The sequence below is a fragment of the Marmota flaviventris genome, chromosome 3 (assembly GCF_047511675.1).
Source record: "Marmota flaviventris isolate mMarFla1 chromosome 3, mMarFla1.hap1, whole genome shotgun sequence".
Taxonomy (NCBI): domain Eukaryota; kingdom Metazoa; phylum Chordata; class Mammalia; order Rodentia; family Sciuridae; genus Marmota; species Marmota flaviventris.
The window spans coordinates 74,737,696-74,764,880 of record NC_092500.1 but is presented as its reverse complement, the minus strand read 5'-3'; the positions used below and the strand labels follow the sequence as shown (position 1 = coordinate 74,764,880).

Genomic DNA, 27,185 nt, shown 5'->3' with positions numbered 1-27,185 from the left:
AAAAAATAACACAATTGTCAAAGAACTATGACTTTTATTTTGATATCATACCATGTGATACTTTTGTCCTAATATATTTGAAAATTTTTAGATGTACTTAATATAAACATTCTCAACATTTGTGAAATTGTTATCAAGGTCTCTAACAATTTAATAATTCTTCAAATTGTGGGTTTTTTTGCAGGCACAGTGGCACATGCCTGTTTTAGTGACTGGGAAATGTGGGGCAGGAGGATCACAAGTTCAAGGTCAATATCAGCATCTTAGCAAGGCCCTGTCTCAAAATTTAAAAAATAAAAAGGGGTGGGGATGTGACTCACTCATAAAGCAACCCTGTGTTCGATCCCCAGCACTAAAGAAATAAACAAAAAATAGTGAGTTTTATTTTCCAAGAAAGATAAATGCTACTCATTATTTTACTTACCTTAAGGAATAGAGAAAACTAGAGATCTTGCTTTTAAACAAGTAGACTTTTGAATTTGCTTACTTCTTTTGTGTTATAAATTTTAAAGTAATCGCTTAGTAGCTTCAGTGAAGGCTATTTAAATAGACTTGGGGACTTAAGTTGCCCTAATTAAGCTGAAATTTCTTATTTAGAACCTATGTTCTTTTAAAATATAGTTACATTGCTGCTTGTTGATATAAATAGTCATGAAGTGCTAGAGAGAAGAGGATAGGGTAGGACAGGTGAGGAGAGGAGAGGAAGAAGAAAAAAAAGGAGGAAGGAAAGAATGAAGGAGGAGTGGGAAAAAAGAGTGCAGTGCACTAAAAAGAGAAAAAAATAAGAAAATAATAGAATACAAACTTAAAATGAATAATAAGTGGGAAACAGACCCTAAGAATATGGAGGTTTGTTAGTTGTCCTTTACTGCAGTTGCTTCTTCTGCTGACCATGGCCACAGAGTTCACTTAGGCTTCTCGGTGAGTCCAGGGCATAGTTCCATGGCAGGACCCTTCTCAGAGGCCCCATCTCAGTATTCATCCGCTCAGCTTTGAGTTCTTTATCAGATAATGATGCACCCGGAACAGAACACTAGAGAAGGGGCGAAATAGGCAATGTGATTGAATAAGAATGTCCAAGGAACAGTTTTATCACTTTATAGATGTACAGGTGGATTCAATTTTCTAAATTAAGAAAAAAAATCTCAGATAAGAACATACATTGTTAAACTTAATTCTGTCTTTTGAACCTACAAAAGATAAGTTTTCTTTGGTCCTTTCCTTCTTTTTTAAAGCCAACATCAAAGTCAGACTTCACAGCTCAATGAAATTTAAGTAAAAGCATCAGAAATGTTTGACTTACCTTTTGAAAGAGGGTCTTAATGCCTAGTGATTGTTTCTGAGCTTATTAATACTCTGGAGCTGCTCTTCCCGCCTAAAGCTTAGAGGGCAAAACTTAACAGGAAAACAGGAGTTAGGGACAGCAAGAATAAAGAAAGAAACGTGGTTGATGCCACTTGTCTATCGTTTAAAATTGCCATAGACAAAATGCCATGAGTTTCTTAAATAATAATTTGTTTTTCAGTTAATTCTGGCAAGATTTTATTACTTAAATAGCATTTTTTGTTTAAAAATATATGCTGAGCCCCTACCACAAGCAGGCATAGTAAAGGCCCTAGCATGAATAAAACACTGGATTAAACAAAGATACAAATTCAAAATAAATTAAAGATACTCTGAGTTTAAAATTTGAATGGAAATGTTTGGAAACTTTCAATATTATCAAAACTGATGCCATTATCTTTGTTTTAATCATTCTAATTGTTGACAATTAATATTGGAAATTATAACTAACAAAGAAAATGAAGAGATCCAATTTTTAATTTTTTTCATGAGCTTGTTTTCAGTTTCCAATTTGAAAAATAAGCTATTCAAAAACTAAATATCCTGATTTTAGCTTGCTATTCTTAATTTTGACCACTAAACGGCAGTCTTGTATAAGGATTCAAATTTTATAGCCTGGACTAATTTGTAACTTGAAACATTAGTTTATGAAATTAAATTAGTGCATTTTCCTATATTTGTGAATACGTTGAGGGATCATGGGTGATTTTTTTATTATTATATTTTTATTAAAATTAATATTCATTTGTTCCAAATTATTACAATAATTTTGTCAACTGTGAAATAAAAAGGCAGAAATTGTTTAGTACTACATAAAAATTAACATGTAAACTTTTACCTACATATGCAGTAACTTAAACACAAATAAGTTAGTACTGTTTTCATTCTGAAAAAAAAACAGAAAAGAAAAGCAGATTGATCAGATCATTTGATATTGACTAATTGGATAAAGTAGATTTGATTCAATTAAATGATTTATACATAACATTTCCCTGCATCAGATCAATTTTACTGTCCATGTATTACATATTCAATGCTTCTGGGTTGGTTGACTATACAGATGCTATGTCTGTAAAGTTTCCACAGTGGAGGAAAGGGTTGAAAGTCTATTTGGAGAGAGTTTTACAACAGAATGGAAGGAGCAGCATCTCTAAGTAGGTAAAGAAAAGAGAGCTGGGCAGAAGGAAGAATGGACTGTAATCCAGTTGTTTTAGTCAGTTTTATCACTGCTATGATGGAAGGACCTGACCAGAATGATTTTAAAGGAGGGAAAATTTATTTGGGGGCTTGTGGTTTCAGAGGTCTCAATCCATAGAGAGCAAGCTCCATTCCTTAGGGCTCAAGGTGAGGCAGGAAATCATGGTGGAAGAGTGTGGCAGAGGGAAGTGGCCCACATGGTGATCAAGGAAGCAGAGAGAGAGAGATTTCCACTTGCCAGATACAAATATATACCCCAAGTCCAGGACCTCAATGAACCACTTCCTCTAGCATGGGTGATTTTAAAAATTTCTTCATTAAAGTTTTCCAATTAGAGTTATTTGAATGTCAGGAAAAAGTAACCACATTTTTAAATCTGTGGAGTTTTTTTTTCATGAATTTATGGTAAACCCATAAACAGAAAGAAAAATATTATTAACATTGCATTTAATAAACCTACTTTATATAGACCTCTTCTGCCTGAGATTATTTTTCATAATAAAAATTTTAATTTTAAGTCTGTGATTTATTAAAAAAAATTAAGAAGTTAAATGTCAAAGGTTTACTTTTCATGTCATTTATCTGTCATTTATTTAAGAAAAATTCACTGAATATTATATTACTACATGATCATGACCGGTAAATGTTTCATTTTAACTTGAACTTGTATGTACAGGGATCCTAAAAATATAGGCATAAATTTAATAAGTTAGAAGCTCCCATATTTATTGTCATCAAACATAATTAAGTTTTTAAAGTGATTTGCATTATATTATTCTGTTAGAATTATGTGACAAGTATATACTTTCCTAGTCCAATTATGACTCTTATCCAATTCAATACATACTTCCCTTGGAGTAAATACAAAGGGTAATCATTTTAGTTATTAATTTAATTTATAACTCCTCCTTCTCTAGAATGGACTTGAAACCATCTATTATAAAATATACATTTGCAATGTATCATTTTATTTCTTTCTCATGGTAGTACCTGAGTGATAGAATTTATTTTTTCAAAGCCTGCCTAATTTTTGACATCTACTATGAGTCCTTTTCTTTCAACTGTTCAGTGATATTCTCCTTGTCAGTCCCAATCTTAGTTAAACATGAGTTTCTTAAATTTTCCAATTCAAGTGATTGCCCCTGTATTTTTCTCAGACTCTCTTATTACAGATGTTAAAATCATAATCTAGGAGGTTACAGCAATCCTATTATGAATTCATAAATATCATATGAATTGTTCAGTGGTTCTGCCACAACCTGACCTGGGCTCTAGGCTCCATCTCTTCACTTTTTATTGTGTGACCTTGAGCTAGTGATGCAACCTCCCAAAGCCTCAGATTTCATCTCTTAAAATGCTGGTAATCATTTCCTTACTTTATTCAGATTACTCCATTGGATTTCAAAACCAGTTACCTCATAGTATTTTTGTGAAGATAAATTAGAGAGTGCCTATAAAGTGCTTGGCAAAGAATCTACTATAATGATTATTATTAATACTTTTTATAACAAAGCAATGATTCCCTATTGAAAATTCCAGAAACTTTTGCCAGATATGCCAGATAGTTGGTTGTTGTTTTTTTTTTTTTTTTTTTTTTTTTGTAACTGATCTCGTTTTCACAGTTTACTTCTGGCTTCTGGTGCTGCTGACTTTGCAGGATACCTAATTTGAGACAAAAACATCCTAGGTATTTAATTGTTGAGGGTAAAGAAGAGGTCATAATAGTCAACATTATTCAATGCTTATTTGGCCAGCATTGGATTAAATGTATTTCTTATAGTTCTCAGTTGATCTCAGCAATCTTAAATAGAGTATATATTATTATAAATTTCTCAATTTTTGAGGTGGGGAAACTGAGGATTAAAAAGGCTGATTATCTAGCTGTAGAAATCATAACTCACTCATGACTGAGAGAGGGTTTGAAACCATATAGTCTGACTGCTTGACCATGTGATCTTAATCAATTGTAGTTTTAACCCATAGATTAATATTCATGTCTACACATATTTAAATAATTCTCTAATTGTTTAAAACACTACAAAGGCAGTACTGTTCAACCCATTATTTTCTTCTTTAATCTTGTTTATGAACCATTTATGCTCAGTTTATCCAAATTGTTTCCTTGTTCCTACACTGTCAACACCTTTTGCAATATACTGTAAATCCAGCCTATCCTGCTTCATATGGTCTGTGACATTTTTGGCAATTCTTAACAATCTCCTTTGATAGGTCTACTCACATGCCTGTAGGTGTTCATTCTTCTGATGGTACAGGCAACACCATTGAAGAAAAAAGACATTGTGGTTCTAACCCAAAGTCTGTTCTCTTTATTAAAGAAACTATTAATGATAATATAGATGGCACAAAAAATTTAAATTTGAGAAATTTATTCTTCATACTGCGGGGTTAGCTCTCTATTCACTGTTGGATATAAAGCTGAGGACAGTCCAAGGTTATGGGTCAACCGATTGGAAGAGATAAGGAGGGTTTGACAATCATCTGGAGAGAGGCAAGAATCAAGTTACAACTGAAGAAACAGTGTAGAAGACTAGGCAGGTGCAGTAAGATAAATATAAGCTCTAAATCCATAGGTATAGAGGAAGGATACTTTTCCCATATGTGGAGATACTTGTGTTTATCACATTGCACAGGCATGGGGTGGCTGTGTGTTATGGGTATCTGTTTAGTACAGGTCCTACTCAATATCTTATGATGTGAAAGACAGACCCCTACAACAGAGAATCATGTAGTTTAAACTGTTAATAGTCCCAAGATTGGGAAATACTCTTAAGAAAGATTTAAACAAGGAATCATATTATTTTGAGCAGATGAAAGTGTTGAGGACATGAATTAAAGGAAGCTGGATAAAAAAAGGCATTTCAAAGTTAGTATAAGTAGTGAACTTAAGACTTAAATTTTGATGAACAGTAAAAAAGAAGAATAATTATGTAAAAATTATGCAGATGCCTGGTGTAGTACTGGGACCCCAGTGAAACTCACAGGAGCATTCTTCTCAGGACCACGCACTCTCTGCTCTTTCTATTAGTAATTAGTTGGAAAGGAGTTAGACTTTTCTGTACTATCTCTGCTGTAAACCTTTAATTAGGTAGGCTTTAATCCTTTAATTAGGTATTAGGTAATTAAACTAATTTTTAAAATTAAATTACTTATTTATTCTAATTTGTTATACATGATGGCAGAATGCTATTCATTTCATATTACATATACAGAGCATAACATTTAAATTACTGATTGTACACAACATATTTCCACACCATTTGTGTCTTCATACATGTACTTAGGGTAATGATGTCTAACTCATTCTATTTGCCATTTCCTAATATGAACACATGGGATATTATCTACATTCAAGAGCAGTGTCTCTAGTTTAGTTGGGCAGGCTTCTTAAAGATCATCACACTTCCAGTACAGAGACCATGCAGCTGAAATCGCTGCCCCACAAAGGTCTTAATGAGCACAGGTTGATGACACAGCTAATTGAAGAGCATTAATCACATAGAGCAAGTCTTTGTTCCATAGAGATGTATGATTGGCTTCAAGGGATCTAAAATTCATCCCAAGTTAAGAATATATATTATACTTAACTGTACCTACTGTAATTATTCTGGCCTTTTATGCTTGCAGTGTAAAGTCAATAAGAAGATGGAGAAATGAACATGTAAACACTTTGTTGTCTTAGGAGTTTTATAATTTTGCATTGTAGACTTTGATAGTTTATTTCTATCACACTGGGAATATACGATTTTGTTATTAGTTTTCATATTCATAAAAAGCCATCAAACTTTTTCAGTTTATTTTAAAGAATGGGACATTATCTAAGTAACAGGATTTTTGCTCTGGTTTTGCCATTGATATATTGTATGAGCTTGGGCCAAAGTGTCACTCTGAGCCTCAGGCTCTGCATCTGTCACATGAAGGGGTTGGGCCACATCAGAAGTTTCAAAAAACAATAGAAACAAAAATGTTTTGGCAGAAAATACCTTTCATAAAAAAATTTTAATTTAGGTACATATATAAAGTGAGGTGCTCTAACTGAAGATGAAAATGTGTGTGTGTGTGTATTTGTCTGTCTGTCTACTGCATAATCAGGAGCCTTACCCTATAGTGCCTCTCATTTCTTCCTATTTCAAAACCCCCATCCTGATTCTTTCCTTCTACCAAGTGACCATGAAAATTCTCAGAACTCTGAGGCTAATGAGAACCAATTTAAACCAATTTGAAAAATATATGAATTAAATGATATCCAATTTTATTTTCAACTCTTCCAAATCCAAAGAATTGATGTTTTGTCCATCATTCAAAATGTTTGGCAGAGACCTCAAACAAAATTTCCTCCTTTCTGAGTTTTCATTTAAACGGGTCATTCGATCAAAACTGAACTCTTTCATCATTATTCTCACAGTTTGTTTTATATCCAAATCACCAAAAGTCAACATTTCACCAGATCCTGTAGATTCTAAGTGACCTTTCAGTAGTTATCCTGACATCTTCTCTTACTTATTGTAGTTTTTATATGCCCAGTGACATTCCTTCATATTAATAAGATTTGTATATATTTAAACAATGTTTAGATTCAGGTAATATTAATATTGATATATTCCCTAAAATAACACTAACTCTAATATTAAATAATGCTAAAGAGGGGCTGGGGTTGTGGCTCAGTGATAGAGCGCTCACCTAGCATGTGTAAAGCCCTGGGTTTAGTCCTCAGCAGCACATAAAAATAAATAAAATAAAGGTATTAAAATAATGCTAAAGAATAATGTTAATTATGTGTGAAAATGCTTTTGTGATTATTAAAAAAAATTGTTATTTGAGATTCCATACTACTATCATAACAAGTTTCTAATGAGCTGAGGAGTATTGATCTATCAGTCATTTATTTTTCAAGGTTTCAGCAGTAGCGAGATAGTTAATAGATAGAAGTAAAAATGGAACTTGCTACCTACTCAATTAGATAAAACAAATATGGCAAAATCTTTACAATAGTTGAATCTAGTCTGGTGGTTTATGGATAGTGATTGCACAAATTCTTTCTACTTTCTGATGTTTGAAAATTTAAGCAGGAAAGCAATTTAATAAATGATATAGTAACATATCATTTATGAGAATTACTGCTTCTACTTACCAAACTGTGAACCTCCATACAGTTACCTGATCGCTAAAGCACTGCCTTGGGAACTGCTTAATCCAGAGAAACCAGAGTGACCTATTGCCTATGGAGTCTTCCACAAGCAGCTTAACTTAAAAACTCAAATGCCTTATTTCTAAAATGGGAATATTAATAGTAAATCCCTGGGTATTATGAAAATGAATGAGAAAAATATATGTGAAGTAGCTGGCAGCTTGCCAGACACTTAAAAGTCATTCAATAGATTAATTCAGATCATGGCAAGGGCTCAGGAGCAGTGACAGCAGTGGAGGTAGCAAGAGCAGAAGTGGTAGTGGAGGTTGTAGTAGTATTATTAATAGCAGCAGTAGTGCAGGCAGTAGGAGGGATCGTAGTCATGGTAGCATCGTGTTTTTATATGCAAAATACAATTAGAAGTAGTACCTATTCCACAGCATTATTGTTACAAGTAAATGTATTTGTACATGCAGAGACTTTACAATAGCCCCTGACACCTAGACAACCCTTACTAAATATTGCTGTTAGCAAAGTTTGCAGTGGTGATGCTACCATTAGTAACTGCATAAGACACATCTTCTGTAGTTATTATTTCTTCACTCTAACAAGTAAAAACTAAAAAAGAAGATAATTGTTATTGTTTAATGAGTAGAGCATCCATCACATATATTTAATAATTTCTGTTTACATTTATATGATATACCTTTAAAAGATATTTTTTCTTTAAGCCTTATATAACTGTCCCTTAACTCTGAAATTCAATGAATAAAGCAGAGGATTTTTTTAAATAGATCGCCATAATGAGACCTAAGTTTTATCTAGACTTTGTATGTACCATATAGCGTATTTCTTTGTTCATTACAATTAAATTTAATACGAATTAGTAATCAGATGCATTTATATTGCAGTAATTATTCTGCAGTTATTATACAAGGGAGGGAGGAGTGAAGAATGGGTCTTTGTACGTTGGGAGTCTTTTGACTTAAACTTGGGAAACTTCTGAGTGGTCAACCACATACACACTTTGGAATATCCCTGAGCTTTGCTATCACAATTTCCAGTATGTGATTCAACTCTCCTCGTATGAAGGGAAGAATTTTGTAATTCAGCCAAGCTGTGGCTTTTAGTGAAAATATAGAGAGCATTCGTATCTAATTTGTGGCTAGAATGTGCTGAGGCCCATGATCTTTACTTGCTTTGTAAGCGTTCTGTCAACCACTGAGAACCTCAGCTTCTCTTGAGGTATGGAAAGTGCTAGCAGCATTTATAAAATTGTCAGGAAAGCTCTTCTTCTATGTACAAAGCTATACTGGAAATAATATAGTATGTTTTCCCTTTGCTTCCTTCTGAAGAAATGTAGCACTACATTTTCACCAGATAAATAACAAATAAGAATAAATTTTGAAGTTAGTTATTATTGCTTTATACAAGTAAACTATCATTATGTTCCTAAAACCAAATGCTGAAAACAGAGCTGATTTTAAAATCAGTTTAGTATTAAACTTCTAGAATAGTTTAATTGAAAGTTGTAAAAGTGTTTATTGTAAAGATTTAGTAAGTTTAGATTTGATGAAATATTTGAGGACATAAGTAGTTTGTTTTTATTACATGTGCCCATGTAAAAAGAAGGACCACTCCGTTCCTATCAGAATAAAATAAATGGATACATAAACAGTATTATGTTTTACACTGAAAACTTAGGAACAGAAAGATAACTATTTCATTAAGAAATAAAGAATATCAGATATATAACTATTTTTAAAGAAGCAATGTTAATGCTCTTGTTCATTTTTATATTAGTTTTTTAGTTTTGTTATTATAACATTGTATGAGAAAATATTTTTAATTGAATAGGTTAGTTTATAATGAGATAATGGAAGTTTAATAACAGGATAATCTTTGTTGTTGCTGCTGGGGATGGAACTCAGTCTTGCATATGCTAAATGACAGGCTCTACCACTGAGCTAAGTCTCCAGCTCACAGGATTGATTATCTTTTATCTAGAAATCTGAAGCAATCAAGGTACTGAGTTTACTTAAGGAAAGAATATAATAGAGTAAATTTTTTATGTGAACATTATTATTTTTTCAATATGATAGCATTCTTAGTATTCTTGTGCCATAATAGTTTAAAAACATTTTACTTAACACATTTCTATTAATAAATATTTAATAGCCAGTGCATTCTTTTAAGGATGTCAAAACATATAAAAGCAGCCTCATAAATGTATACTGTCCATTTTTTTTGCTATAATTATATTATTTTGATTTTTTCCTCACTAGAAAATTACTTAGATAATGTGCCAATTGGCTTTTATTATAGTTTAAGAAAAACCCCTATAATCACCTTCCTCATATACAGAACCTTACATTCTGCTTACCTCTAATATTTTTTAAATATAAGTAATAAAATAATATTGAATCTCCTCTCGTAAATGAATTCTATTTAGTATGGTATGAGGAGTTAGGTCAAATACAAAATTGGGCACAGTCTCCAAGACCACCCTCACTCCTGACTTCAACTGCAAAGTTCAAGAGGTTGCCAAAACCACCCTCGGGTTCAATCCTTCAGTAGAAGGGATGTGTATAACTCAATGAAGTGGTTATACTTGTGGTTACAGTTTCTTAAAGAAGGAGGATTCTGGTTAAAATCAACCAGGGGAACATAGGGCAGTTCTGGAGAAACACCAAACACAGTATCCATAACCTTCTCCCTGTGAAATCAAAGTGCATTACTTACCATCTTTGATGTGTGGTAGTATGCACAACGTATTGTTAACCAAGGAAGTTACTTGAGCCTCAATATCCAGAGTTTTTATTAGGGATTCATTATGTAGGCACGATTGGTGGGTTGCCCACATGGTTAATCTCAATCTCTAGGTTCACTGATACCATGCTATCAAAGACCACTATTCTATGTCACAATGTTCATCTTTCTGGCACAATCATCCATCCCCCTCTAAGACTCTACAACCGTTGCTGTCTCCCACCTTCAATCTCACTGTTAGACTATGCAATCCCTACTCTATGACCAGTTTTTACTCTGAGATTATACAAGTGTGGCTAACCTCCAACTTAAATCATATTGTTAGATCATCCAGTATAACCCAAGACCACCAGGGAAAGAAGGATGTTAGAAGTCTCCTTTCAGAAGCTGACACAAGGGCCAGAAATCTCTTTGGGCAATGTCAAATTCTTACTACACAATTGGATTAAAAAAGACCTTACATTTCATTTTTCTAAAAAAGTATTAACAATATTCTTTTTTCCTATAAATATGCTCCTTTTTTCCTAAACTTTTATATTCTCTCATGAAATTAGTATATAAATAATGAGAAAAATAGGGGCTGGAGTTGTGGCTCAGTGGTAGAGTGCTCACCTATCACATGCTCACCTAGCACTGGGTTTGCTTCTCAGCACCATATAAAATAAAGAAATAAAATAAAGGTATTGTGTCCAACTACAAATTAAAAAAAATATTTTTAAAAATGAGAAAAATATCTCATGAAGAATTGATCTTAAGGAGATGGATGTAGCTACCTTATAGCATAATTATCTGAACTGAAAAATGCATATGAAATTAGTAAAATAAAATTAATTAAGTTAAAATTGATAAAAATATTTATGTCATTTTAGATAATAAGTATTTATTAATTCATTTATTTAATACTTGTTGATTCATCTCGTGTGGCAGATATGACGTTAAGTATATTATATGTAATAATAAATAAGATCTAGTCTTCCTTCAAAGAATTACAGTTTAGTAGAAAGAATGAACTGCTGCACAATTATACTAGAAAGGGATAGTGACAAGGAAAATGTGCAAGGCCAACACCTGACTGAAGCTTTGAATTCTGGAGAAGGAAGGGGCATCTCAAATGTGGGCTGAGGTTAGCCATGTGATGGGGCAGGTGAGGCTCTTCAGTTGTAACAGGAGTGTGTACTTCAACCTAACACCAAGAACATCCTCTTTAATGTGTTTAGGAAATACTGTCATTGTCATGAGCTTACATGTTACATATCTACTAACGTAATTCTGATTGAAGCTAAAAAGATGTGAATATATATTATCTTAAAAGAAAATGACCAAATACTTAATAAGTTTGACTACTTCATTCAAGCATGTGCATTTAGTAGAATTATGTTCCTGGCACAGTGCCAGTCCTGGGACTGCAGCACATACAGCCTAGGGGTCTACAACATAAGGACTTACAACACGGATCTTACTGACAGAAAACTAACAATCTGCCAGAGAGATTGATGCATAATTGCATAAATATTTAATCGTAATTGAGATATGTAATATGACATAAGGTACACAGTGCTATGATAAAACAAGACAAGGAAACTGTTTGCTCCAGAGAAAATTGGAAGGTTGCTTGAGGAGTAGTTTGCATTATTTAGGTGAAGGTGGTGATGGGGTAGAGTATAAGGGTATCATGTTTCTAGGAGCTGTAATACCATGGGGAGTTAGAGATAAGACCCAACAACTTGCCCTTGTGGTCCTAAGAAGGGAACGCTCTTCCTGGAGAGCAGCTTGTAAGTGAGGTGGTAGCCCCTGAGAAGGAAGCAGGTTGTCTGTTAGAGTGGTTTACGACTTGTATTCCAGGAAGAGGAAGTTTTAAATGTTTAAATTTATTCACTTTTATACAGACTGGTGACTTGAGTATGGTTGCATTTTTTAAAAGGTCATTCTGGGTATCAGGTGAAGAAAAGAGTGAAGTCAGGCAAGGGTGCTGATGAGACCAAATAGGATCCAATAAGTCTGGGGAGAGAGTTTGGTAGTTTGGTCAAAGGCAGAAGCAGTAGTAATGGAAAACAATGGATAATTTCAAGAATCCATGATGAAATCTTGAGGAACTTGGAGAAGAGGTGGGCTTAAGAATGTCTTTGAAGTTTTCAGAAAGTTACAGGTGACTAGAAAAGCTGAGTATTTTGATAAGGAAGATAAGATGCCTTTGGAAGGTTAGGTAAAGTGAGGAAAAGGGATGAGGTCCAGATTAGAATTGATTGAAGAGCAAAAGGTGAAGAAATGGAAAAACCAAAAACAGAAAATAAAGTTTTGAAACCTTAGTTAAATTATTTGACCACTCTTTTAGTCTCCCTCTTACTTTTAATAAAGTAGACATAATTAGACTTTGTTCAGAGGGTCGTGATCAAAGTGAATGAAATGACAATAATGCGTATGCATTCATACCCTAGGCCTTTTACAGACTAGATAACATCCAATAAATGCTAGCTATTTTTAGAGATTACATTGAAATAACGCCTTATCCTAACAAGTAAGCTTCCCGCAAGCCTCCTTCAAAAAATACTCATTGAACACTCTTCAGAGCATTGTGAATAGAGTATTGAAGAATAACAACAACAAAAATCCTCATTCAGCTTTCATTTTGGTGACAAAGCATTTTAGTAGAACTGTTCATTTTGACAGTTTCTACCAACTTTTAGTATCTTTGTGAAATAAACTATGGCACATCTTGAAACCAGACTACTGAATCAGCTTTGTAAAACAAAATCAGCAAATCTCAGCCACATAGCATTTATTTATCCATGTTGACACTTAACACTACGGTTATGAGACCTTTAAATGGTATCAATAAAATAGTTTTATCTCCTGGTTTTCTCCCAGTATAGCTCTCCAGTATTAGAAATAATAGAATGATAAGTATATTAAATCTGAAAAGGACCTTAAGTAGTTAATTCACTTTATTTTTTTTCTCAGAAAAGCCAAAGCTTCACGTGTAAATTGAGTTAGATGTCTTTTAATGGTGTTCATTTTGTCAGGGGAGAAAAAAATACCTTTTGATTTTAAATGCCATATAATTTGTGGGGGGAAAAATGTACTGATTGGAATGATTGCTGTTTGTGCCAACAGCTGGATGCCAATGGTGAGCTGCTCATTCGAAATGCCCAGCTGAAACATGCCGGAAGATACACATGTACTGCTCAAACAATTGTGGACAATTCTTCAGCTTCAGCTGACCTTGTTGTGCGAGGTAAGACTTTCACAATTTTAAAATTACATAATCAAAGGTTTGTGTCCATAAGTATAATCTTCTGGTAACTATTAGGGTCTCAATTCAAATTCTTATGTAGGGTCTCAATTCCATGCCTCAAAATGCATCTTAGCTTCTTACCCATGTCTGAGAATGATTTATGCCAGACAAGAAATAAACAAGACTGATTTGTTGTTGTTTAACTAACTTTATATCCTCTAGAAAGTTATCCCACAGACCTACTAAATGTTTGTGTTTTTAAACGTAGTACTCAACTCACTTTATTTCTATTTTTTTTTTTTTTAGTGTGTTGGGTGTAGTGCGGTTTCCTTTTTTTATTTTTTTATGGAAAAATATACTAATGCTGTTTACTATAATGTTGAGTATTTCATATTTATCACCAACCATCATTGTAGAATAAAAACCTAATTTATTCATATATCATGCTTCTATTTGTAGCTCATTTTCAAACTACTGCTTTTGTTCTTACAAATAATATAATTGAGAATGTGATGGGATATGTGTTTATTAAAGATCCAGCCCCTTTGCTTCTTGCCTCTATGTGGGGATGAGGCTGCCTTGGAACATGACACACTCTGTTGAAATTCATTAAGTGGCTCTTTGCTGGTTGCCTGTGGAATGAAGATCATTTCATTTTGCTTAGTACCCAAGACAATCTGTGTGTTGACTTCAGACTTCTTACTTTATAATGTCTTATCATCATTCCCTATAATCAATTCTAAATGTCCCACTAATTCACAATACCCTTGTGTTTCTACATCTGTTCCTTGATTCACAGTTCTTTAATGTATTTCTCACATCATCTGTTGGCCAATTCATATCCATACTTTCCAGGTGTTGCTCACATATTATTAAATTTGGGAATCCTTTTTTGATGTCCAACTATAACCTCTTATCTTCTAAACTTTCACAACATTTACTACTTACTCCAGTGTGTTTAAAGTTAACTGTGCATGAGTTATCTCCTAAACTAAATTGCAAAATTTATGTGTACATTTAAATTAATGTTTAATTAATTGCACATTCTTTTACATAGTTTTATGACTCTTTTCCTCTGTCTCAATGTCATAATAAAACTTCATTTTTTTCACATTTTACCAACTGGAAATATTTAACAACCATTATTTAAATCTACATTTTATTGTAATTTTTGGATAAATAATTGGTTAATAAAATAATATCTCTAATACTTTACTGCCCCTCCCAGACTTAGATTAATAGACTTTCATTCAATCTTATACATTTTTCTGAATTCCCTCTAGAACAGTGTTAATGTGGAGTCCCTAGGCAACATAGTGAAAATGCAGAAAAACTTTTATTTCAGTTAAATGTGTTCTCTAGTACAAGATTAAGGAACCTAATGAGAATTTCTCTTTCAATTTGTTCCACAGAACACTTATTGAAAATTAATAAACAAAATCCTAAGGCTACAAAATTCTAAATTAGAGAAAGTTCATTTAGGTTCAATGTTTCTATTCGGAGTATTTTGCTGTCTGGTACATCAATTGTTTTCAAGAGTCATTAGGGAAAGGAATGAATTCACGGTTCCTTCTTTTCAGAGCACAAGCTATTAAACCATTTCTAGCATAGCCTAAGTGTAGATTTAATTAAAATTCCTTGTACATGAGAAGAATAAGAATTAATGTTACAGTAGGGATCAATCACAATGCATGGACATGGATATTTTCATTCGATTACATTGTAGTGAGCTCATTGTAATAATTCTACAGAATACTCTCTAGTATTCTAAGGGAAGAGGATGTTTTACAGATATAATATAAGAGTAGTACTGATATTATTCATATACATAGGTAATTAATAATCACCTTGCCATGTATTTTTATATAGCTAAAGCCAATAAAAAGGAACTATACCAGGTATTATGTGGAAATACATTTTTTTCTAAAGTCTTTTTAGTTCCAGGAAAAAAACACCTTAAGGCAAAAGAACCTGGCAAGTGTACTCAGGAAAAATATATAACATTTTAAGACCCTGAACAATAGCAGGATGCTAATAAAACTATACACATAAATGAAAGGTATTGCTTAGCCCTGTTCAAGTCTACACAGTCATAATCTCTCCGCAAGCTTTATTTAAAATAATAAGAAAGGTATTTATTTATATCAAAAGAAATTCACAATTAAAGTAGGTAAATATATTTCTGCAGAGTTTGTGTCAAAAACATATTGCAGATCTTTTAAAATGTTTTATTGATTTAAGTCAGAGGATATACAATTGCAAAGTTTTTAAATATTTCTTATAGTAATAATGGGTAATATGTGAAGCATATTTTGGGAGGAATACCAGGGATTGAAATCAGGGGCACTGGACCACTGAGCCACATCTCCAGCCATATTTTATATTTTACTTAGAGACAGGGGCTCACTGAGTTGCTTAGTGCCTTGCCATTGCTTAGGCTGGCTTTGAACTGGCGATCCTCCTGTTTCAGTCTCTGAAGCTGCTGGGATTACAGGTGTGAGGCACCGTGCCTGGTTTATATGAAGCATATTTTGCCTTAAGTGATATTACTATTGTTGGCCCATTTTTCCACTTAATTGTGCTTTTGCATCTAGTTTATGAAGTCATAACCTAGAGCTCATGAACTGTCCTCAAGAGATATATGAAACTGCTGAAATTAAATACTAAATTCCATGTATATGTGAGTTTTCCTAGGAAGAGGATTTATAATCTTCATCAGATTTTCTCAGCCACCAATGGTCCAAAAGCACTAAAAAACTTAATTATTACTTGTATTCCTTATTTTTCCCCATGTAGATCAAGATTCTCTGAAAAGAGAAACAAAAAAGTGGTTAATTGATTTTTTTTGTAAAAGTGTAAAAATCCATTAAATTTCTTGTAATGAGATCTTAGTAGCACATTTAGACTGAATTCCTTTGAAGATTGTTTGTATTCAGCCCTTCAAGAATAAATAGCTGTTTCTCAAAAGTTTGAAAACACTTTATAATTGCCCCCCACTCCATATCTGCAGTTTTCTTTCTGTGGTTTCAGTTACCATGATCAACTATGCTCTGAAATGTTAAATGGAAAATTCCAGACATATATAATTTTAAATTTCAAATCGCATACTGTTCTGAGTAACATGTTGAAATCTCATGTGGTCCCACTCCATACTGCCCAGGACAAGAAACATTTCTCTTTTTTACTGTGTCTATGCTGTGTACACTACCTGTGTATCAGTCTCTTAGCAGCTGTCTTGGTTTACAGATTAGTTATACAGTATTGCAGTGCCTATGTTAAAACAATCTTATTTTATGTAATAACAGCCCTAAAGCACAAAATTTTGTTGCAGTCTATTGTTGTAATCATTCTAATAGTTACTGTTAATCTTCTATTGTGAAAATTCATATATTAAACTTTATCATAACTTCGTATGTATATGAAAAGACAATATATGTACCATTTGGTACTATCTGCAGTTTCAGGCATCCACTATGGATCTTGGAATATTAATAAGGATTCAATAGACTTTAGACATATATAAAGTCTACTGCATTCAGTGGACTTTAGACATATATAAAAACTTGCCAGGTTTGACATGGACTAATTCTAATTTATATTGGATATCAGCGATCTGAACTGAAGATGCTGAAATTAGTGTTATGAGAGGGACAATGAACGTTGTAGAGGGGAACACAGTTTTCTCTGAGGAACACCAAGAAAAATTTTGATAACAAAATTAGTCTATTATGTAAACATTTATACTGATCAGATAACTGAAACAAAAGTATAAATACTCAGATATATTTAAGACTATGGAATCCTTTAGTTTATATTACCTTGAAGGAAATCAGTGCATAGTAAAAAAAAAAAAAAATGTTGCTACCCTCTATACTGTGTGTGTGTGTGTGTGTGTGTGTGTGTGAACTTGTAATTGTGGATGGGTATGGTTATATATGTAAAACTTGATGAAAGCAATTTGTATGGCAGGAAAAATGTGTTTTAGACATATTCCTTTAATTATCATTTTAAATTGATTTTAGAATGGAGACAGTCAGTTAAATCTGAGCATCTCTGTGTTATTTTCCATTGTTATAACAAAATTCCTGAGCTTTAATTATGTATGAAGAAAGGAGATTTATGCGGCTCATAGTTCTGGAGGTTCAAGGCCATGACACTGGCATTGGCCCTATTCTGGTGAAGACTTCATGGCAGGTGGCATCACCATGGTGGGAGTACATGTGAGAGGGGGAGATCACCTGGCAAGATATGAAACCAGAGAGAATTCAGGAATGAGGTTTGCTCTTTTATAACAACTCACTGTAATGCAAACAACTAACTCACTTCATGAGGCCAGTATCGATCCATGCTGAGCTCAACAATGACCTAATTACTTTGCACTGAGGCCTACCCTTTAAGAGTTTCACCACCTTTCAACATTGCCACAAGCTTTCCACACATGAACCCCTGGGGGACACAAACAAACCATATCCAAAGTTTAGCAGTCTTTAAATAAAAAACTGAAATGGAATATGGGAAAATTTCATATTCAAAGCATATGTAACATTTTATTTACTCCCTTTTTTCTCTGTGTCATATATGGCAAAATCAAAACACAAGAAAAATAGCAACAATTTTTGTCAAGTGGAAATAATCCATTAAAATATGGGCCCGATAATCAAATGTGAGACATCATCTTTTATAGCAGACATAAATGTTTACCTGTCGAAGGTACTTTAATTTATTTAACCACTAATTGGACCCCAGGATGCTCAAAGAGAATTGTCAGAAAAGTGCATATTGTCTAATCTTCTAGCTTTGCAAACATCTTCAAATCATGGGCTCACATGTACCCTATAATTTTCACTTATCTTTTCCAAAGTTGTCTTTTTTTTATCAGACTTATCTGTTCACGTTAGAAATATTTTGGTAGACTTTCTACAGTAATAGAGGTTATTTTTGCAAGAGAAATCTTTCTTCAAATAGTATTTTCCTGAAAGTCCTGTATATAAAATTCAGGATGTGGATAAACAGTCATCTTCACAGTCTGACAAATGCAAAAGATTACCCTTTCTGAAAAAGCACCTTTAAACCACCTCACTCATGATTAAAATAAACATATAAAATCAAATATGAAATTGTACAAAAAATTATAGCTCTCATGAAGAAAAAACTCACTATAAGAAATAATGAAGAAAGAAAAAATGTATAATTCAAGTCCAGAATATTTCAGCATACAGTGATTATATAAAAATAAAAATAACCAGGCTGAAAATATTAAAGAAATTAGAGAGGGAATGTTAAAAGTTAGTTGAAATTAATGTAGTATAAAAATATAGCAAATTTGCAAAAAAAAAATAGAAAAACCTGTAAATGATAAATATAATCATTAAAAATTAATATTCATTAGATAGTACCAACTTGGGAATGAAAGAGAGAAGTGGAAGATAGGTATGAAGAAATCACTATATTTCAACATAAAGAATCAAAGATAAATTATGAAGACAAGTTCAAGACATTGAGGGTATAGCTTGTGTTGGTAGTACACACCTGTAGCCCCAGCTATTTGGGAAGCTGAGGCAGGAGAATTGCTTGAGCCCATGAGTTTGAGACCAGCCTGTGATGCTAGTAAAACTATATAGTAAATAGATAGCTTAAGTAAATACTAGTAAATACTATATAGTAGATACTAGTAAAACTATATAGTAAATATATAGTAAATAGATAGTTTTATTATAGCTTACTTTAAGCTATAATAAAACTATAGCTTAAAACAAATAAGCAAAAACAGAAATTGAGGATATAACTATAAATTAGTATTTATCAAATTGGATTTTCAGAAGAAACATTAGACAAAATAAGGACAAACAGTTTTTAAAAAGTTAATGATGGGGTTTGTGGCTCAGTGGTAGTGTGGTAGTATGGCTGGGGTTGTGTTTCAGTGGTAACATGCTTGCCTTGCATGCATGGAGCACTGAGTTCCATGATTTTCAGCACCACATAAATAAATAAAATAAAGGTGTTGTGTTTATCTACAACTAAAAAAAATTTAAGTTAATGATTATAAATGTGGCAGTATTAGTGGTAAAAATGGTTTCTCATATTCAAGCATCAAAATGAAACACAAGAAAATAAAAATGAATAAACTTGTATTGAAACAAGTATGAGAGTAAAAAGATTTTTTTTTTCCTCCAAAGATGTAGCAATCCTCTGTTAGTGGACTACCAAGTAGCAATAATACATGGGGACATCAGCCTTCAAGATGGTTTCCACTGGTCCTTGATTCCTGGCCCACAAACCTTAGTGTGGTCCCTTGCATACATGGAGTTGTGCTATGTGCCAGCAGAAGTGACTGTGTATGATTTCTCAGGCTAAGTGGTAAAACACATTGCTGTTTCAGCCTGGATATTTGGCTCACTTGTTCTGAGGGAAGACAGCTTTCATCTCATGAGGACAGTCAGAAGTGTAGAACAACAGGAAGAGGAAGTGAGCCTTCTTCAGTAACCAGCACTAACTGCCCAATCATTCAGTGAGCTGTCTAGGCAGCAGATCCTTCATTCCCAGATCAGCTTGAGCTTTTAGATACAGCTCTGGTTGACATCTTGATTATAAATCTCATGAGAAAAAATGATCAGGAACCACTTAGCTCAGCCACTCAAGAATTCCTAGTTTACCAAAACTGTGAGATAAAATAATGTTTATTGTTTGTAAGCCACTGAATTTGGGATTAATTTTTCTCATAGGAATAGCTGTAGAATACTACATACACTACCTTCAATGTTCTGAATTAAATGTCCATTGTTTATCTCCACAAATTATTATTTTATAATGAGAAAAATTAAAGCCATATTAAGATGAACAGAAATAGTTTATCCTCCTAGAGATTTTTATCTCTAAAGACGTGTAATGGGTTAATTTCAGGAAAACTTCCTAGGAGAAAGTTCTGGGATGTCAAAACTCATAGTAAATGAAGAAACCAATAAATATGTGGATAGATGCAAATTATCTTAGTCTGTTTGGGATACTATAATGGAATACCATAAACTGGGCAACTTATGATCAACCAAGATTTATTTCTTATAGTTATGAAGGCTGGGGAGTCCAAGATTAAGGTACCAGCAGATTCAGTATCTAGTGAGGACTTCTTTCTTTCTGGCTTATACAGGGAAACATATTACTGGGTCCTCACAAGATAAAAGAGAACAGCTCTCTGGGGCCTGTTTTATAAGGGCATTAATGACAGAGCCCTGGTGACTAAAAGTCTACCAAACACCCTTACCTCCAAATACTAGTACATTGGTGATTCGGTTTTGAACAAGAATTCTGGGGTAGAATACAATGTTTAGATTATAACATAAGCAGACTGAGCTAAGTCTGATTAAGATGATTAAGATGTGATTTGCTTTTATTTCAGGTTTCTATATAGCCACTAATCAGGCATCTGTATACATGCATGATTGTAGTGTGTGTGTGTGTGTGCACGCACACACATGTGCGGGTGTGTGCATGTGGTGCACATACATGGTATATATCTAATATGGATAAATATAAAGAATACTTGAAAATGAGAATCATGAAATACAGGAGAGTGGTTACATCTGGGGTAGGAAGAAAGGAGTGAGAGAGGATATCATTTAAAGAAGGGGGCATCTGCTAAAAGCTGCATCTATATAAGTAATTTTTTCTCAAGACATGTAGTAGATTTTTGTGTAATCATTTTTCTATCCTTTATAATTGTTCCTAAATGTTAGATATTTCTTAGCAAATATAATGTAATAAAAGAGCATAACAAAGAACCTGCTGTCCCCCCAGTTTCTCAGCACCATCCTTCTTTGCAATGGTGGATGAGAAATCTTTGTGTACTTCTGGTCCAAGCTCTCATCCTTGTATGTGCATCAGCTCCACCACTACAGCTAATATAAACACACAATTCTAGGCCCTCTCTTGGCAATTTTTGAATTAATATCTCTAGTATGGGCTTAATAAAGCCAGATCAAAGATTAGTCTGGTGAACCATGGTATATTAGCAATGGCCACAGAAATTGACCCACACAAATATACTCACTGGTTTCTTGACAGAGATGCAAAAACAATGCAATGGAAAAAGGATGACCTTTAAAACAGATGGTGTTGAATCTCTTGGGCATTCATAGGTAAAAGAGAAAAATGTTAAAAAAAATATAAACTTGGCCTAAATTTTTAATTTTATACAAAATCAATTCAAAATGGATCATGGATGGACTTAAATGTAAAATATAAAACTACCAAACTCTTAGAAAAAAATATAGATAAATCTTTTCAGAACCTAGAAGTAGTTGAAGAGTTATTAGAGTCGATACCTTAAAGCATCATGTATAATATGAAAAGTGACATATTGCACTTCATCAAAGTTTTTAAAATTTTACTACGCAAAAGAATCTCTGAAGAGAATAAAATGATAACCTACAAACTAGGAGACAGTATTTTCAAACTGTGTATCTGACACAAAAAAATTGTATCTATAAAGATTTCTTCAAATTCAACAATTAAAAGACAAAAAATCCAATATAAAAATGGGCAAAGACAAAAACAGACATGTCATCAAAATGTATAAAAATAATAAGCACATAAAAAGATATCTGTCATCATTACCCATTAGTCTTTAATACAAACTGAAGACCCAAAGAGATATCACTATATACCTATCAGAATGGCTTAAATTAAAAAAATAGAATGAAATAATGCAAAGAGACTGGGTCACTTACATATTATTTGTAAACATGTAAAATGGTATAGCCACTCTGGAAAACAATATGGTGATTTTTTAGAAGACTAACATGTTCTCACCATGAGCCAGCAATTGCACTCTTGGGAATTTATCCTAGAGTTATAAAAGCTTAAGTTCACATAAAAATATTTACACAAATATTCATTGCATCTGTATTTATAATATCCCCAAAGTATAAGCAACCCAAATGACAAAAATATACAGATTGAAAACAGATTAATGGTTGTTAAGGGTTAGGGAGAGGGAGAGGAGGGAGTGGCTGTGGCTATACACAAGTAGCACAGGGTATTCTTACAATGAAGTTATTCCGTATCTTGACTGTGGTGGTGGTCCCCCAAGTTTACACACGTGATAAAACTAAAAATCACTTATAACTAAACAAACACACCCACAGGCACATGAAAAAATATAAACCAGGTGAAATCCGCCTAAGGTTGATGGACTGTGCCAATGTCAATTTTTCTGCTTGCACATTAGTAATGCAAAATGATATTGTGGTGGGGGATAAAGAAGGACTTCTCTGATTACTTTTCACAATTGCATATGTACCTGTAATTAGCTCAAAATGAAACTTTCAAAAATCACTGGACATAAAATATACTAGAAATATAGAGAAAATGTATAGTTATTTGTGGGCATTTATTTTAAGAATTGTATGATATGATTAGAAGGCATAGAGCTTGGCATTCCCCAAAGGAATGTTTGCCCAGTGATGGCCACTACACTGCCTTTAAAGGGATGTGTCCAATTAACCTTAGGAAAAGGCAAAGTGGGTGGGACTTGCAGCTTTGGAAGCAGTGTTAAAATTATTAAAGGCAGTAGAGTTAAGCCTGCACTAAAAACCCTCTTCTATTTTTCCCCTTGCAATTTTTCATCTCTCCTTTAAATAAATATTAAATACATTTATAAAGAATATCAATATGGAGGACATCAGATTAATACAATCCTAAAATGTCTAAATGTTAACCTGGCCTGGATTGGCAACTCTGTGCAATTAACTAGTCCCCAATACAAATGTGATGAAGAAGTAACTAACTGTTATTTGGAAATTATTATTCAAGGGAATTCATGTTGGACAGTTTGCAAGTTGTACTGTTTTGTTTATATAGTGTATTTTTAGAACAAATTAATTTTGAAATGTGTTTCAAAAAAAAAAACAGTTAACGTAGTCCTTTCCTCCAGTTGGTCAAGGGGAACTATATAGAATTAAATCAGAAGACAATAGAAAAATTGATGTTCATGTCTTGCTAGAAGCAATGAAATAGACTTCTGACCTGAAGGCCAGGGATAGCAGAGAATGGAAGAAAGCAGCCAGGTGGAGAGAAAAGGGTTAATTCCATGCTCTTTTCCTTTATCTATCATCATTTAACACAGTTGCAGTTAAACACTAAGTCACACTAAGTTAGATGGAGTTAGCTTTAAAAACCCTGTAGTTAATCACAGGACCACTCAACCTAAGCATGCATTAAAAAGAAAGAAAAGAAAAGAAAACAGAAAAGAAACACACGGTAAAAGCAATAACAAGTCCCTAGATACAGCAATAATTTAAAATTAACATAAATTTACAGGATGTCATAGTGCCATTCTTGGTATTATGATATTCAAATTGTTTTAAGAAAATTTCAGTGACAGTTTGTCTTTTTTTTAATAAGGAATATATATTGGTATTAATTGAAAAAAATGTATCACTGAGAGAAGTAATTTTAGAATCAACCTTTTCAAATTAGAGTTGTGTCTTATAGTCAAACAGATTTAAAACTCAGATTACTATAATTTGCTTAATATTTAGATGACCATTTTAGTCTTGTTTTGTTTTTTTTTTTTTTAAGAATCAGTTCTATTATACTTCAGATATTTATTTTTAGGCTTCTAATGTGAAAATTCATTCTAAGAGAATGGATACAAATTTCTGGGTTTCTAATAAAATGTTTACTTCTAAAGTTCATGGAAGTGTTTCAAGTGGCTTCCTCAAGTGTTCTGGGCTGGGGAGCAGCCCTGTGTGAATGATCTTCAGCAGACTTTTCTTGAGACCTTAAAGCTCTTCCTTTCAGAGGGTCACTTAGAAGCAAAGGATCCTCAGGATTTACTCAGCCACACTTATGGAAACACAATAAGATGCAGTTTTGTAAATCTCAGTTCTCATTCATGAATGATATTTAAAAATGGGCCATGAAACTAGAACACAAGAGCAAGAAATTAGGTTTTCACTTACATGTGCTTTACACCTTTCCCTTCTGTATTACAAACATCATTAGTAACGCTGCTGGCTATTAGGGACACTTTCCGGACATCTGCATGAACAAACATGTTTGGCATAAAAATTGCCAAATAGGAGATGCAATCAGGATTCTACTTTCCAGGTTCCCTCCTCTGTGCTTCTATACTACATTAAATAATATTTCTTAACCGAAGTCTGAGCTTCCAAAAGGCAAATAAAAGACAAAAGGACTTTATTATCTAAAACTTTCCGTTTGATCTGATTCCCATCTCCAACATATGTGCCATGGAATTTGAAATTGTTTGGGGGGAAAAAGTAGCTGAAGCTAAAGTAGATAATATGAAAACAGTGTGAATGTACTTATGTTGTTTCTATTGTCATATTGGAAACTTATATTCATTTTGTCTTACGTGATTTTTATTTAGCTGGAAGCACTTTGTGTGTGTGTGTGTGTGACTTTCTACTTTATTTCAAAGTCAAACATAGACATACAGAATGGAGAAAAATACAAGTTAGATGCCATCTTTATTTGGTATAGTCTATTGAAGTTTTTATTACTTGACCTAATGACATGGTTACCAGATTCTTTCTTAAGAAGGTCATTTTGTTTGATGACTAAATCCCTTTTAAATTCTCTCTTGGATAAGTAAAGGTAACATATCTGAATAAAATAACCTGGAAACTTGTGGAAGTGAAAAATGTCAATACCCTTTTTAGTCTGAATAATATTCATACATTTTAAATTATTAGAAATGGTTGGCTAAAAGCCTTTTCTATGAAAAATGCTTTTGACTACTTATTACTTTCAGCTGTTCTGTATTAGCAATTTATATACAGAGCATACCAGTCTTTACTGTTCAGGCAAAAATGTTTTAGATGTATTTATTTGGATATGTTTGTTCAGAGAAACTAGTACACTGTGTTTAAGAAATATGGAATAGATAACTATGTTCTTCCTCTGAGGTAAATGTGTACTAATCCTGTTGTTGGCAATTCATATATTAATTACATCTTTTTTCTTCCCACTTCTTGACATTTGAAAATACAACTTTATATTCTTATTGGTACATTATAATTATACATAATAGTGGTATTTGTTGTTACATATTCATACCTGCACAGAATATAACAATATAATTTCATCCATATCATTCCCCAGTACCTCCCTTTCTCTTCTCCTCCTCCCTACCCTTGGTTCCCTTCTTCTACTCCACTATCCTCCCTTCTATTTTCTTTAGATTGCCCTCCAACACCTGCACATCACCCCCACCTTTTTTCCCCCTCTAGCTTCTACCTAAGAGAAGAATCACATGACTCTTGACTTTCTGAGTTTGGCTTATTTTGCTTAACATAATGCTGTCAAATTCCATTCATTTTCTTGAAAATGACATAATTTCATTCTTTTTTATGACTGAATAAAACTACATTTTGTGTGTGCACTTGTATATATATATATTTTCTTTCTCTGTCCATTCATTGATGGACACTTAGACTGGTTCCATAATTTGGCTATTGTGCATTATGCTGCTATAAACATGGATATGAATGTATTGCTATAGTATGGTCACTTTAACTCTTTAGGATTATTACCGAGGTGGTTCCATTGTTAATCTTTTGAAGAACCTTCATACTTATATCCATAGTGGTTATACTAATTCCACCATAGTATAACAGTATTTCTTTTTCTCCACAATCTCTTCAGAATTTATTATTGTTTGTATTCTTGATAACTGCCATTCTGACTGATGTGAGATGAAATCTGGGTATAGTTTTGATTTGTATTTCCCTAATTGCTAAAGATGTTGAATACTTTTAATATATTTTTGTTATAAAAATACAATTTGAAATTGAGAATTAATCCTAAAAGTCATCTGGACAATTCTTATCCCCTCATTTCACAAACTTAAACACAGAGAAAGTGCCTTCCCCTTCATTCTCTATTTATTTACCGGCACTTGATCATTTTAGGACCCTGGTTCAGTCTTATTGTCCTAGGCTTCCAGGAAAATCTTTTCATAAAGTTAGATATAATTTCTAAAATTCACCATATTAGATAGATTATCAGGTCAGCTTTATAAAAATTGCTACTGAACAGTAAAAATTTCTGATTTCAGTTTCTACTGAAACTGTTTCTTTTCTTTTACCCTTGCATTGTCTGGCATATAGTCACAAAAGTAATTTAATTTTAGAAACATTCTGGGAAAAGATAGAACCAAACACGTTTTTTAGGAAAAGGTTAAATCACCACCTTAAGGATTATTTAGAGTTTTTTTGAATGACTAACTCGGAACTTTCATGTTAGTGAAGGCAGCAGGATGGAGAGTGTGTTAAAAGTTTGTGGAACTCTTGGTGCTAAATCGGAGTTTAGAATTCTGTGGTATCTGGCATAAATATTAACATTGTGTTAAAAAATTCTTTTATTCAAATTATTATTAAATAAATGAATGTGGGTTAATACTCAAAATTACTATGAAGGCATGCCAGGCTAAAATTAAATCAAAAATACATTTAAATTAATCAGTCAGATCACCAT

At 33.1% G+C, this 27,185-nt stretch overlaps 1 protein-coding gene across 2 annotated transcripts in view; it reads left to right on the top strand.

Moving 5' to 3' along the window:
• Positions 1 to 27,185, top strand: part of Cntn1 (contactin 1) — a 268,377-nt gene that overhangs the window by 158,316 nt on the left and 82,876 nt on the right. For both annotated transcript variants that reach the window (XM_071609195.1, XM_071609194.1), the window contains exon 15: positions 13,568 to 13,688. In XM_071609195.1, coding sequence (XP_071465296.1) covers positions 13,568 to 13,688 — 121 coding nt within the window. The remainder of the gene's footprint in view (positions 1 to 13,567; positions 13,689 to 27,185) is intronic.